A 13,521-nucleotide genomic window follows, 5' to 3' on the forward strand; every position below is an offset into this window, starting at 1 on the left:
ATAAAGTAAAGAATTTTATCTAAAATAGTTTCAATACAAAGTAAAGTATTGTTGATGATGTTGTGAGGTAGATTCCTCCTTATATTGTGTACGTAAAGGACAAAAGAGGAAAATTCCTCCTTATATTGCCTTCTTTGGGATGGGTATCATCATCGAGGAAGACTACACAACTTAGAAAGTAAAGCTGTACAGACATAACTCTCCGGTGCAGATGCTCGGATCTTTTTCACCACCCCTGTGGATTGTTCCTAATACATCATAGAGTACCGACATTTACGTGAAAATCCAACTGTTTTCTTTTTCGTTGTAGTTCTTAGATACAATTAAAATAATAGCAAACGTAACTCGTAATTTGGTGAGAGAAGAAAATGAACAATTGGTATTTCTTCAATTTATATGCATTTGAACTGGTAAGGTCATCCGTACAGCATTGAATAAAAATTCATATTCCGAAAGGCAGAAGAACGAAAATAATACATCTTCAGTGGGATTCCACATCTCGAGGCACTTTTCTAGAGTAACATGAGATAATATTTTGTGTTACCCTAGCAATGGTTAATTCTTTGTACATTGATCTCACCAGATACAGATTATGACTCTCCAAAGCTTATGCGTCCTCCTGGCGATTTTGCCAAGTTTACGAGCAATGAAATTCGGTAGTAAAAATACAGGGCGCGGAGCAGCTGGAGGAGTGTTTTCTCTCACAGGAACGACTTCGGTGATTAAAGAAGTTGATCCTCCATTGCTGCTGCTGCTTTTTCTAAGATAGAAGCTTCGGCTACCGACATCTCCAATTACTTCCGATTTATCCAAACCTATTCAATCAAAATGGTCATGATCAACAAAATCTGCAATTCTTGTTAGAAAAGCACAAAATCAAACAGAGAGTCAGCAAACAACTTCTTGTTATTGCCTTGGTCTAGCATATGGTGAAAATTTTGAATCATTCAACACGGAGAAGATTTCACTAGATCCGAAGCATAATTGAAAGCATATAAATTAAAAACCGAAGCCCAGTAAAGGACGTTATTGTCCGATTGCCCATGTGCCACATTTCTTGTAAGTTTGGCTTTCATATAATATAGGAACCAACAAGAAAACAATGTTAGCAGAACAACTTGCCAATGAATAGGGAGGAAATTATTTGGCTTTTAGTATACTCTGTTGACGGTGACTTTCACAATAGTTCTAGCGAGTTTGATTCCTATAACACTATTGTTTCGGTAATATGAGCGAGTTTGATTCCTATAACACTATTGTTTCGGTAATATGAGTTCGATAGATTTGAGTTTAGTCTATTAATTGTAGGACCCTTCAATTGTTTCTTTTTTTCCCAATGAGGAACGCTAGGTATCAACCAACGGGAAATCATATTAACGTTGTCATAAGTTCATTGTTTAACTAAAGAACACGATTCGTCTCTTATTGGATAACAAGTTAGATGACTAAATGGATTCAGATTTAGGCAAATTCTTTTGTAAAGATAATCGTTAAAGGGTGACTTAAAAATAAAAGGTTTGGATTGTCAAGTAATATTGCAAAATTTACAAAATAAAGGAGAAGGTAAAAAGTGAAGGTACAATGGGGAAAGGTAAAGAAAAATCACTTACTTTGAAGGCTGAAGTAAGACTGATGCAACTCAAAGGACAATGCCTGGTGATCAAGCTTCGGAGTTCGACCTTCTTTGCTATATTTGTCTACAACAAGCTTAATTGTTTCTTCCACTGTAGATCCTAATTTAACCATGGTGCGCACCGGTCCGGGGCTTCCTTCAACTGACACATTCAAGACCACCTTTGCATCTTTCTTGTATCCCTAGATTGCATTTGCAAACCACATATCAGCTCCTTAAGCCATTGTACTGGAATTTAGACCAACCCAGCAGCAACCCAGAAAGGCATGCGGTCAAGTGAAATAAAACAAACCAGTCATGCCTAAATTCATTAAATTAACAGGATTGAATTTTTTTTTATTTTTTTTATTTTAACAAACGATATTATAGGTCAAAGACGAATTTGAACCACTTTATTGCAAACGATGCTTAGCCACTCTCCCAAAGTAATATCATTTGTTCAAAAAAAAACAAACAAACAAGGAAGGTTGAAAACTTTTATTGTCACTTCGTTTATGGTTTTCAATTTAGCCAATATTTTTCATAGGAAAATGAAAATTTAATTTTTAACCCTAACTAAATATAAACCATTAATTCAAAAAATAAAAAAACGTGCCACCAAACAATCCCACCTACAATTCAACTCCAATTCTTAACAGACAAACCAAAAATTCCCTTCCCAAAAAAACACAGCGAATGAAAAATTAAAAAGTTGCAAAAAGTTATAAGCAAAAAAGGAAACTTTTAAACGTTGACCGTACCTCGTTCTTCTGGGGAGAGAAGGGCAGGGGCTGCACCATCATCAGAGAAGGAGAGGAAGCAAAGATGTCCATACAAGTGTGAGGCCTGAACAAAACATCCTCCGGCTCCGACCGCATGGCTGGAACACGAAGAGCCTCCTTCTCCTCCTCCTCGTAGAAATCGCTGCCAATTGACCCCACCAATAGGGGAACGGAAGAGCATCGCTTGAGAATCTCAATAGGCTTGGAATGGTGCTGGTGGTGCTGCTTGGGCGATCGCCGAGATTGATGGGTCCTCCGGTGCGTCGAAGGAGATAGGTTCGGCGGTCTGGTTTTCTGGCCTCTGCTCACCTGAGATCGTCGCCGGAGATCCCTTTCTGACATAAAAGTAAATAATCGTAGCAGAAGATATGAATGGTAGGGTTGAGATTTGTGAAGAAATTATATATATATATATATATGTTTGTTTGCTTAATGGGTTTTGGAAGCTTTGAGAGGAGAGAACTGAGAAACGGAAGAGAGGAGGAGGAGGAAGTTGAAGAGGGAGGTAAAGTAGTTGGTGGGGGGATTTTGCGTGAGAGGGAAGAGAAAGATTTCCTTTACTTTCTGGTTCGTGCTGCATAGTGCGTGTCCATTAACTGCTGCTAAGGTTTTACCGAAACGCATTAAATTTATAAATAAAATTTTAAAAATTAAAAAATATAAAAATTGATAATTAATTTATTATTTAAACATTAATAAATTTATTCATTTTTATTAATAATATATTATTTAATTTAAAATTTTCATCTTTCTAACATTACCTTTTACCCCTTAATTTTTTGGAAAAAAAAAAACTAAAAACAAGAGCTCAAGCAAACTTATTCAACAATAAATTTACATCAAAACATCTCAAGTCGCCCTTTCCTTTTTTTTTTTTTTTTTTTTTGGTGTTATTATTTATTTACTTCTAATTTTTATTTTATTGAAGTTTACGTCAGTACTTTTGATTGGTGGGTTCGTGTCTTGGGCCAGATGTCCACAATGTCGAGTGGCTTAGGTGGTGGTGGTGCTTCTTTCATGCGACTTGCCTCAACTGAGAGAGAAAGATGGTGCTTTGTGTCTTTATGCTTTATATCTTGTCCAAGATGAAATTGTTTCACTTTATAGGATGTGATAGTAACGGTATAATCGTGTGGTGTTATGTAAAATGTTTTGGGTAAATCTCAATTTACTACCCTCAAATTTTGTGGTTTTTAACATTTTGTATATGAAGTTTTTTTCGTCCCAGAATCATACCTAAAGTGTTAATTTTGGGACTATCTCATAATCCATTAGTTTGGCTGTTAAGTCTCCCATTAACTGATGATGTGGCGCACATGTGGACAATAACTGGACGCCACATGTCATTAAAAATATACTAAAATATTAAAATAATTAATTAAATAAAAGTATTAAAAAAATAAAAATAAAAACCAGAACCCCTTTCATCTTCCGCACCCGACACCCTTCCATCCCCTCCATGACACACCCTGACTGGAGTTGAGACGTGCTGGTGGTCACGTGAGGGTGACGTAGCCAAGTGTGCAATAGAAGTGACAACGATATGAAAATATGAGTAAATAAAAACCAAAATTAACTAATTTACACTAGAGATAAATATAAGTAAGTACGAAGGCGTTCAAGCCAAGATACAAGTATCTAAAAGTGTAGGTAACATATGTGTAGTCCAACAGACTAAGTATTAATTATACAAGACAGGAAGAAGATTCCTACATTTATTTGGAAGACTGTCAGAATTGCCTGTAAGTCCTCGTGAACCACAGAGATATTCAACTAGCTAGAACATAGAGGGGCGCAAAACAAAAAATGTGAGTGGGCAAAAACAAAGCTTTCAAAAACATATTTATCTTTCTGAACATACTAACCCCTCATTGTAAAACCCGTATAATTTCCCAAAACATAACAATACATACGTATATAAAAGATCATGTTCAAGAGCAGTGAAAACCAAGGTATGCCATGTCAAAGTGTCTCAGCAATAAAAGGGGGTAAGCCAGGTGATATCAATCAATGTAAAATAGTATGCCAGCCAGAGTCACCTAATGTGACCTATACGGCTGAACATATAGCTCATCAAGTATGCCTGCACACAAGTCGGAACCATCTATTGTGGTCTGTACAATAGGGCTGGGTGTATATATGTACGCTCAAGTGCTACGATCATGTGAAGACTGTGCGAATAATCGCAGGTCACCTACGAGTCAGAACCACTTATTGTGGTATGTACGATAGGGCTATGCACCCAACTTGGATCCAATGTGAGCGTGCGGTGCGGGAGGTGAACATCACGTGAATGACTGTGCCCTGGCCACGGGCGGGAGCACTAACACCGACGTGCAGGATAATGAGCTCAAAATGCCACTACGTATAACCACACACAATGCAACTAATACCATCATGATGTACTCACCTGAAGCTTACTTGAGCCTCCGCAGCATCATTCAATACCATGCATAACTATACTAGGGCAATACTAAAATGTAATGCACTTATGACATGGCATTTAAAACATAAGTTCATTTAAAACAGGTTTTAGGAATCGTAAGCATATATACATATATAGAAAACAAAATCCCACTCACTGGTAAGTAGCAGGATCGTAACCCCCAAGTCTCGCTTGACCACGCTCATCCTCAGGGTACGTCTCACATATACGTGAAATAACTAATTTAACGTTAATTTTAAAGAACATACACAAACCCTATGAATAACATCTCATACATTGTTCAAATAGGGTGTTTGAATATATCAACGTAACCTACTCAACACCACGAACACCCCCATATTTTTAGAAAAATTTTCCGACGTTCCACGAGCTCTCACCAGCCGGCCAAGGCACAGCCACACACGCCGACCACGCACTGGCACGCTGACGGAATCCCTAACGGCGTTAGGGAATATGCTATTAAATAATATAATATTCTATTAAAGTTACTTAACGCCATCAATATATTCCGTCATTGTTAACAGAATATTTTCTTCCTTCTCCAGTGGGCTTCGCCGAAGCCACCGCCGGCAGCCGTTTGTTTCACCGATTTCTGGAAAATCTTAAAACTTTAATATCTTCATCATTTTTCAACCAAATTCCACAAATTTTATATGGATTTGAATCTCTCAACTGGAAGAACACAATCTTACCTATTTGAGGTCCTAAAGCCAATGGAAAGTGGTCGGAATAAGGCTTGGAACAACCGGCCAAACCTGCAACTCCGTGTTCTCACCTATTCCAACATTTAAACTGCTCCAAAACTAATCTAGGGTCCCTATTAAGTTGATTAGGACCCACCTTGAGCCTTTAAACCTTAGAAAAAGACCATGATCATGACGGAGCAAGATACACCTTGCCGGAGCTCGCGAGTTCACGACTTCCCGACGTCTATTCCTCGACCTAAGGGTATGGACGAACTTGTGGAGTCACGAGAAAAGTGATGGTGGTGTCTAGATACTTGATCCATAAGGTTTTATAGTGTTTGTGAGCTGGAAGTCTCGGATCATACGGACGGGGAGAATGGGTCGAGAAGATGAGGGAAAGAAGGTATGGGTGTACGTGTGTGTGTGTGTATCTGTGTGGGCTATGGGGTTGGGCAGAATAAAATAGTCACAAGCCCTAATTGGGCTATATAATTTAGGGCATAAACAAATGAGTCCAAATAGAAATAAAACCAACCCGATTTCACTTATTCGTTCGTAACATTTTCGTTACAAACCCGATTCGACCATAATTCACGTTGACGCGCTCGTGACGTCGAATATGATTTAATTACGTCAGCAAGAAAATTAATTTAAAACTTCATATGTATATCCACATCACTAAACCACAAGGGCATTATCGTCACTTTACACACTCGGTGAGAAAATATATATAATAATTCAGGACGGGTCATCACACTCCACCCCTCCATCCCCTCCACCCTCTTCGTCTTCTCCACCTGAGCACCCCTTTCTCCCATCCCCCATCACCCACCCCTTGCCCACCTGAGCCACCCTTTCTCCAATCCACTCCACCCAAATCAAATGTCAGAAAACCTTAAAATTTACATAACCCTTCTCCCATCCCCAATCACCCACCCATTGTCTTCTACCCAGATAAATTTAAGAGAAAAAAAAAGTAAATTTAAGAAATTAAATTACAAAATGTAGAAAAAAAAATTGCAAATTTAACAGACAAAAATTAAGATAAGGAAATGACCTTTTTGGGGTCTTAAGGAACACCATAGCCGTTGTAATACATCTGACCCACCAACACACAACACCTGCATGGAGCTATCACCCGCCTTTGCCTCCTTGAGCGTGTCCTGAAACCACCGCCGCACGCAGTTCGACACCACTCGGGCCAGAGGAACCCGGTTCTGCCCCTAGGAGCTCTCCATCCTCAGCTTCACCCGCTCCGGGTTGACCGGTTTCGGCTACGAGGACGAGACACTTGCTTTGTGCACCTAGGCCGCGGGAGCTTGTCTGCAGCGATGATTAGAGTCAAATCTTGGAACCGGATTGATGAAGGGAGTGTTTTTCCCATCAATGAAATCAATCAAAGTAAGTAATTTTCTTTTGGGTTTAATGGGTTTGATTTCTTATTGCGATTTCATAGGTGGGGTGCTTCTGGAGATCTGAAACTTCTAACACAGAGGGGATGGAGGGTTGGAGCCGTGGAGGGGGTGGAGGGGGTGGAGGTGGTGGAGGGGATGGAGGGGGTGTCGGGTAAGGAAGACGAAGGGGGTTCCGGGTTTTGTTTTGGTTTTTTTTTTTTTTTTTTAAATATTTTTATTTAAGAGAATTTTAACGAAAATCTCTTGGTAACTATATTTTTATACTAAAAAGTCAATTTTGGTACAATTTATTTTACCCTTTATTTTGTCCTTATCGTTAAAACTCAAAGTTTTCAAGCTATTTTCATTAGTTTTCTTTTTATTTAATTAATTTTTTTAATTTTAAAAAAAAATTTAATGATGCATGACGTCCCAGTCATTATCCACATGAGCGCCACGTCATCAGTTAACGAGAGACTTAACAGCCATACTAATGGATGTATAAGACTATCCCAAAATTAACACTTTAGTTATGACTCTAGGATGAAAAAACTTCATATACTAAATGTTGAAAACCACGAAACTTAAGGATAGTAAACTGAGATTTACCCAAATTTTTTCCTTCTAAATTTGAGTTTAGGATAGGGTGTTGATTCGTTGAAGCCAAGGGGGGAATGGTGTATTAAAGAAACTAGACCATGGAGTGCTTTGGTGGCATGAGAATGTTATGTTGTTACGTATCAGTTATGTTATATTGTTTAACTGTCAATATACTATGATATAAATGTTAATAATCTTTGCATTAACTTTTGCAATTGAATATTTTTCACTTATTCGCATGATATGTGTCCTATTTTACAGACACAAAAAAAAGGACTTTTAATGCATTTCAAATTACATTTTCCATTTTTCATCGTTAATTCCAGGCCATAAACATTAAAGGTCTTATTTTGTGTAAAATGTGACACGTGTTACTTGAAGAAGAGAAAAGTCCAAATACAAATGTTAGTGCAAAATTTCTAGTATTAATAAAAGAGTAATGCTACACTTATCTTATATTTGTACCATTATTTGGTAAGTCCTACTTTTATTAGAAAGATAGTGCAAATGATGGTACAAATATGTGGATGAGGATCCTCTCCATATCCTCTTTGTGAGGATCTTAGGGATCAATTTATCTTAGTCATTTATTGTACATCGTGCAACCAACTTTCGTTAGGTAATGTTTACGTTTAATTTTTAATAAAAAATTAAAAATGATTTCTGACTACAAGATAACTGATAACGGATAGGATAAATTGAACTGTAGGATAGTCACAAAAATAATCCGGAAAGATCATGTTCTCAAATATATGGTAAAAGTTGCATTTTTGTTAATAAAATACTTTGAGGCTCTGTTTGTTAGGCAGTCTTGACAAGGATTGGCTTAACTTAATTGAATAATTTTTTTGAGTTGGGCATAGAAAAATGATTACGAATTCAAATAAAATATTCAATGAAAAGACGAAAGCATATGAAATAAAATAAGAAGTTCATTACCCAATGAAATTGCTTCCACGCCAATTTACTTAGTTTCAATTATTTTGGGGCGGTTCGCATATGGACATCTAGATGACGAGTGCTAGCAATATGTAATAATATATATATATATATATATATATATATATATTTACATTTGGGCCGTAGATATATATCGACGGAAAATGACACTTTCCGGATCCTTTCCACCAAATCCACCTAATCAATCAATTCGGACCCTCAAAATTTGATCCAACGGCTGCAAACAAGAGACCCCCTTAAAAGTTATAATAATTTTAGCCGTTAGATCAAATTTCAAGAGTCTGGATTAGGTGATTAGATAAATTTGATGGAAGGGATCCGGAGATGATCCATTTCCGATATTGACAAACTAAATCACCTTCCACTCATAAAAGCACAAAGAAATGACCTCTAATTTGTAGTATACTCTCATTATATTATATTTTAGCGTTAATCTCAATTTACTATTTTGGTTTTTTTTTTTTTCAACATTTCATACTCCTTTGATGATGTGACGCTCACGTAGACAATGATTGGGCACCACATGTCAATATGGCACACATGAATATTAAAAAATTAAATAAAATTAAAAATGGTGATGCAGTGCAACGGTGGTGTGGTGACTATGGTTGTCTGTTGCCAGAGACGTGAAGAAAAGGGAAGATATGGGTTTGAGATAGTGACAAAGGGGGAGAGAGAGAGAGAGAGAGAGTCACGTCATCAGTTAATGGAGGTTCTGATGGAAAGCTTAACGGATGTATGAAAATGTCACAGAATTATGACTTTAGGTACCCGACTGAGATAACAAAAATTAGTGTATGAAATATTAAAAGCCAAAAAATTTCAAAGTAATAAATTGAGATACACCCTATATTTTATGTTTTAAGAAATATATTTTAAGAAAATTGTGGTCACATCGTTCAATCTTAATTCATAATAGATAGTTATTTAAATTTTGTTGTTCTACTTTCTTCTTCATGCTTGGATGAAAATTAAACAATAAGTGACCACAGTTTAGGAGAACAAAACTGCTATGTGCTGATAAAAACATTGAAAAGAACAAGAGAAATGCTAAGAAGACTCTTTCAAAAGTAAGATTATGCATGAATTCTTTGTCATCATGTTTTTGATACAAAGTTTTATAATATTGACGCAAAAATTAATATTAAACTGTGAGGTGATAAAGAATTCATAAATAATCTCACTTTAAAAGCATCTCCTTAACATTCGTCAAAGAACAAGAAAGCAAACATTAAGTTCCATATTCCGTCGAGCCAATGAGGCCACGAAGACGGTGACTTCTCCAAGATTTAAAGTAGAAGAGATGCAGAAAATCAAAGGACACATCACGCTATGGCCAACAAGTTGTTGTCGACGTATCTACTTTGTTTATTCTAGAGAGTCAAGTGAAATTGTAAACTAAATTAACTTTTGGGGTCCTTAAGGCTTATAAATAAATATATATACACACATATATATTACTTCTTTCAGGTATAGGCACTTTTCAAGATACACAATATTCCACTTTGCAATCACAATACATTTTACGTTCAGTCACAAGTCACAATTTAAATATATAAATTTATGGTCTAAACACGTGACAACACGCAAATTAGATGATGTATGTACTAAAGTTAGGCGAGGTTTTTGAATGGATGAATGGTAAATTATGTGAAGAAGTTTATTATTTTTTGAAAAGAATGATGTAACGACGTTAAACTTGAGTAGCTTGTATTTTAGTTCTTTGTTTGACTTTTGAATTGATATATAAACTAAAACGTCCTAGTTAATCTAAAGTCTTGTGAGATTTGGTACGTCATCTCGAAATTCCTTTTAGCATTTTAAGCACTCGAGTGGGTTTGGAATGGTATATTTTCTAGACTTACAACATGGGCTATAAAAGTCAATGACTCACTCTTAATTATTTTATTTTTTTTCTAGATTAATTTAGATAGTAAAGGAATGCCTCACTCTTAATTATTATTATTATTATTATTTTTTCAAATGATAGATTGAATGTGAATCGATACGTGATTTATATTTCTTGGCTTACTCTTTTTATTATTTAGTCTCATCTTAGCTAATTACGCAAACATGCTAACTGTTTCAACCACAACAATTGCTAGAGAAATGTCTTAAGTTTCACACTTGTGGATCACATTTAAAAAACCATATAAAACTAACCATAGTACTCGATGTTAATAGAGTCGTGATTGGTTTAAAAATATTACGGATTTTAGTTATGCAGCCTTACATCCGACCCACGATTAGTTTGCTGTGCACAATTTATTTCTACAACTTTTCGCATACCATACGAACAAAACTGATTAACAACTTCTTCAGTTATATAATCAAAATAAACAAATATATTAGGTTCCATCTGATAACCATTTCATCTAAAAAAAAAAAAAGATAAAAATGTGATTTTTCGTTAAAAGTGAACAGTACCGAAAGTGTTTTGTTAAAACTTCCTAATTTCTAACCCGAATCCTACCCAACTATTTTGGACGAGGATCCTCCCCAGATGCTCTTCGTGAGAGTCCCAGGATCGCTTCATCGTACATCGTGTAGTTAGTTTTCGGCAAGTACTGTTTGTGTTCAATTTTAAATTAAAAAAATTCACAATAATTTATAGCTACATGATGTACGACGAACAAACACAATAACAAAGTTATCTCCGGAATCCTTACAAAGGGAATCCGGATAGGATCCTATTCCAACTATTTCGGCCAAAAAAATATAAAAAATACCTTCCCAGATCATGGATGTGCATGTTACATGTTACACTCGTGATTTTGTAGTTGCATATTTACTCACATGGAATCCATCCAGCTACAGCCTGGAATCTTGGCGAACCCCTTCTTCTCCATGACCTTTCTCAATCTCCTCTCATCGTCCCATCTCGCAGCAGAAGCATAAATGTTGGCAAGAAGAACGTAATAACCGCTTTTATCAGGCTCCAACTTAAAGCAATTCCGAGCAGCAGTCTCCCCAAGCTCAACATTGTTGTGTAATGAGCAAGCAAGAAGCAAAGCTCCCCAAACCCCGGCTTGAGGCTGCATTGGCATGCTTCTTATTAGCTCAACTGCTTTGTCCAACTGTCCTGCTCTGCCTAAAAGGTCGACCATGATTCCATAATGATCGCCCGATGGCTCAAGTCCATGTTCTTTCATGGAATTAAAGCATCGGTAGCCTTCTTCAACTAGACCGGCGTGGTTATAGGCAGTTAGCAGTCCAGTGTATGTTACCACATTGGGGCAAATGTCGGCATTTACCATATCTTCAAACAACTTGGTTGCTTCAACTGCCTTACCATTTATGCCGCATCCCAAGATCATTGCAGAATATGCAACTACATCTCTCTTTGTCAAGCCATGAAACAACTTATATGCCCTATCAATGTCTCCGCATTTTGTGTACAAATCAACTAAAGCAGTAGCCAAATGATCATCTAATTCAATTCCGTGCTCACTCATATAGAACTCAGCCCACAACCCAAATTTCATATCTCCCAGTTGAGAACTAGCAGATATAACACTAGCCAAAGTCGTCTCATTTGGTTGAATATTCACTTCCAGTTTAAGCATCTGGTTGAACAGTTCAATGGCCTCCTTTGGTTGGCTATTTTGTGCATAGCAAGCTATCATGGCATTGAACAAGAGCACATCTCTTTCACTCATCTGATCAAAGAGTTGACGAGCGGACTCAACATTGCCGCATTTTGAGTACCCGCTAATGATCGTGATCCAAGAAACATTATTTCTTAACGGCATGGCATCAAAAATGCCTCTAGCCGATTCCACTCTTTCACATTCCACATAACCACTAATCATTGCATTCCAAGAAGCCAAACTCCTCTGTGGAATTTGTTGAAACAAGAAATATGCCTTGTCCATATTTCCCATCCTCGCATACCCCGAAACCATGGAATTCCAAGACACAACATCCTTATTTGGAATCTCATCAAACAGCACCTGAGCCTCCTCCATATCCCCAGATTTCAAATACCCGGACAAAACAGAATTCCAAGAAACCACATTCTTCTCAGGCATTCCATCAAACACCTTCCGTGCAGTTTTCATGTCGCCGAGTTTCGAATGGAAATCAACGAGCGCAGTTTGTACATAAACACACCCACAAAACCCAAATTTATAAACCTGGGCATGGATCGATATCCCACCCAATTCATTCAAAATCCTTGCACATGCCCTAAGAGCAGAGGACACAGCAAAACTAGATGGGCAAAGTCCGAGCCTTTTTATCTTAAGGTAAAGAGAGAGAGCCGTTTCGTACTGGGAATGCAGAGAGAAGTAACGAATGGCGCAGCTCCATGAAAATGCATCTGGGTTTTTGAGATTGTGAAGGATTAGGTGCACGTAGCGGGCGGTAGCTGCAGAGAAGGTGAAATCTGAGTGGAGGACTTGGCGGAGCAAGAGGGTTTGGAGGTGGTGGAGGCCATTGGATATAATGGGTGCGTGAACTTGTTTGAGTTGCTTCAGGGTTAGAGATTTGTCCAGTAGAAATCTAAGATTTTGACCATTTGGATTCATCTTCTTGTTCCCTTCATGATTTACCACAATGAAGTGAGAACTTCTAGGATCGAGTTTTCAAAGCCTCCAAGTTTTTGGGAAGTTTTTACGTCCAGATAGCGGCAGAGAAGGGAATGGATGCGCTTGGGCTGGGCGCCGAGTTAAACTTGGGTGTCCTTGGGTTGGGCCTCTGTTCGTTTTTTGGGTTTTTGGTCAAAAAAGGCGTTCTTTTGTTCTGTCTTTTTATCTGAGCAAACTTGAGTGCCTTCAGTAGTATTAGGCATCTTAGGGAAGTTATGGATCGGGAAGGGAATAAAAAGACATTAGATAAACAATTGCATTTGTAGTGGACGATCAAGCACCGTTGGAAAAGTTTCTCATGCAAGTCCAAATTTGACCAAGTGTCCCTCATGATTCACGCACCATGTAAATTTAAAGAAGGAGAAGGGCCATTTACAAATACTAGGTCAAAAAAATTCCCCACAATGATTCGCAGTTTGTTCACAATGATGATAGAACCTCGACAAAGATTA

At 37.4% G+C, this 13,521-nt stretch overlaps 2 protein-coding genes across 2 annotated transcripts; both read right to left on the reverse strand.

The window, feature by feature from the left end:
- Positions 1-385: 385 nt before the first annotated feature.
- On the reverse strand, positions 386-2,955 carry LOC137723523 (uncharacterized protein At4g22758). The gene is made up of 3 exons (XM_068462726.1): positions 2,374-2,955; positions 1,611-1,815; positions 386-815 (listed from the first exon to the last, which is right to left on the reverse strand). The coding sequence occupies exons 1-3, from the start codon at positions 2,734-2,736 to the stop codon at positions 577-579; spliced, it is 807 nt and encodes a 268-aa protein (XP_068318827.1). The 5' UTR covers positions 2,737-2,955; the 3' UTR covers positions 386-576.
- A 7,848-nt stretch (positions 2,956-10,803) lies between these two features.
- LOC137723632 (pentatricopeptide repeat-containing protein At4g22760) lies at positions 10,804-13,092 on the reverse strand. The gene has a single exon (XM_068462829.1). The coding sequence runs from the start codon at positions 13,007-13,009 to the stop codon at positions 11,273-11,275; it is 1,737 nt and encodes a 578-aa protein (XP_068318930.1). The 5' UTR covers positions 13,010-13,092; the 3' UTR covers positions 10,804-11,272.
- Between the last annotated feature and the right edge of the window lie 429 nt (positions 13,093-13,521).

This window comes from Pyrus communis, chromosome 17 (assembly GCF_963583255.1).
Source record: "Pyrus communis chromosome 17, drPyrComm1.1, whole genome shotgun sequence".
NCBI classification, from domain to species: Eukaryota; Viridiplantae; Streptophyta; class Magnoliopsida; order Rosales; family Rosaceae; genus Pyrus; species Pyrus communis.

What these genes read in the sequence shown, in the direction of transcription:
- LOC137723632 (XM_068462829.1), bottom strand. Translation starts at nt 13,009, where the DNA reads ATGAATCCAAATGGTCAAAATCTTAGATTTCTACTGGACAAATCTCTA.
- LOC137723523 (XM_068462726.1), bottom strand. Translation starts at nt 2,736, where the DNA reads ATGTCAGAAAGGGATCTCCGGCGACGATCTCAGGTGAGCAGAGGCCAG. An exon ending in TCTCTCCCCAGAAGAACGAG is followed by an intron (nt 1,816 to 2,373) that starts GTACGGTCAACG and finishes AATGCAATCTAG; the next exon opens with GGATACAAGAAAGATGCAAA. An exon ending in GTCTTACTTCAGCCTTCAAA is followed by an intron (nt 816 to 1,610) that starts GTAAGTGATTTT and finishes TTGATTGAATAG; the next exon opens with GTTTGGATAAATCGGAAGTA.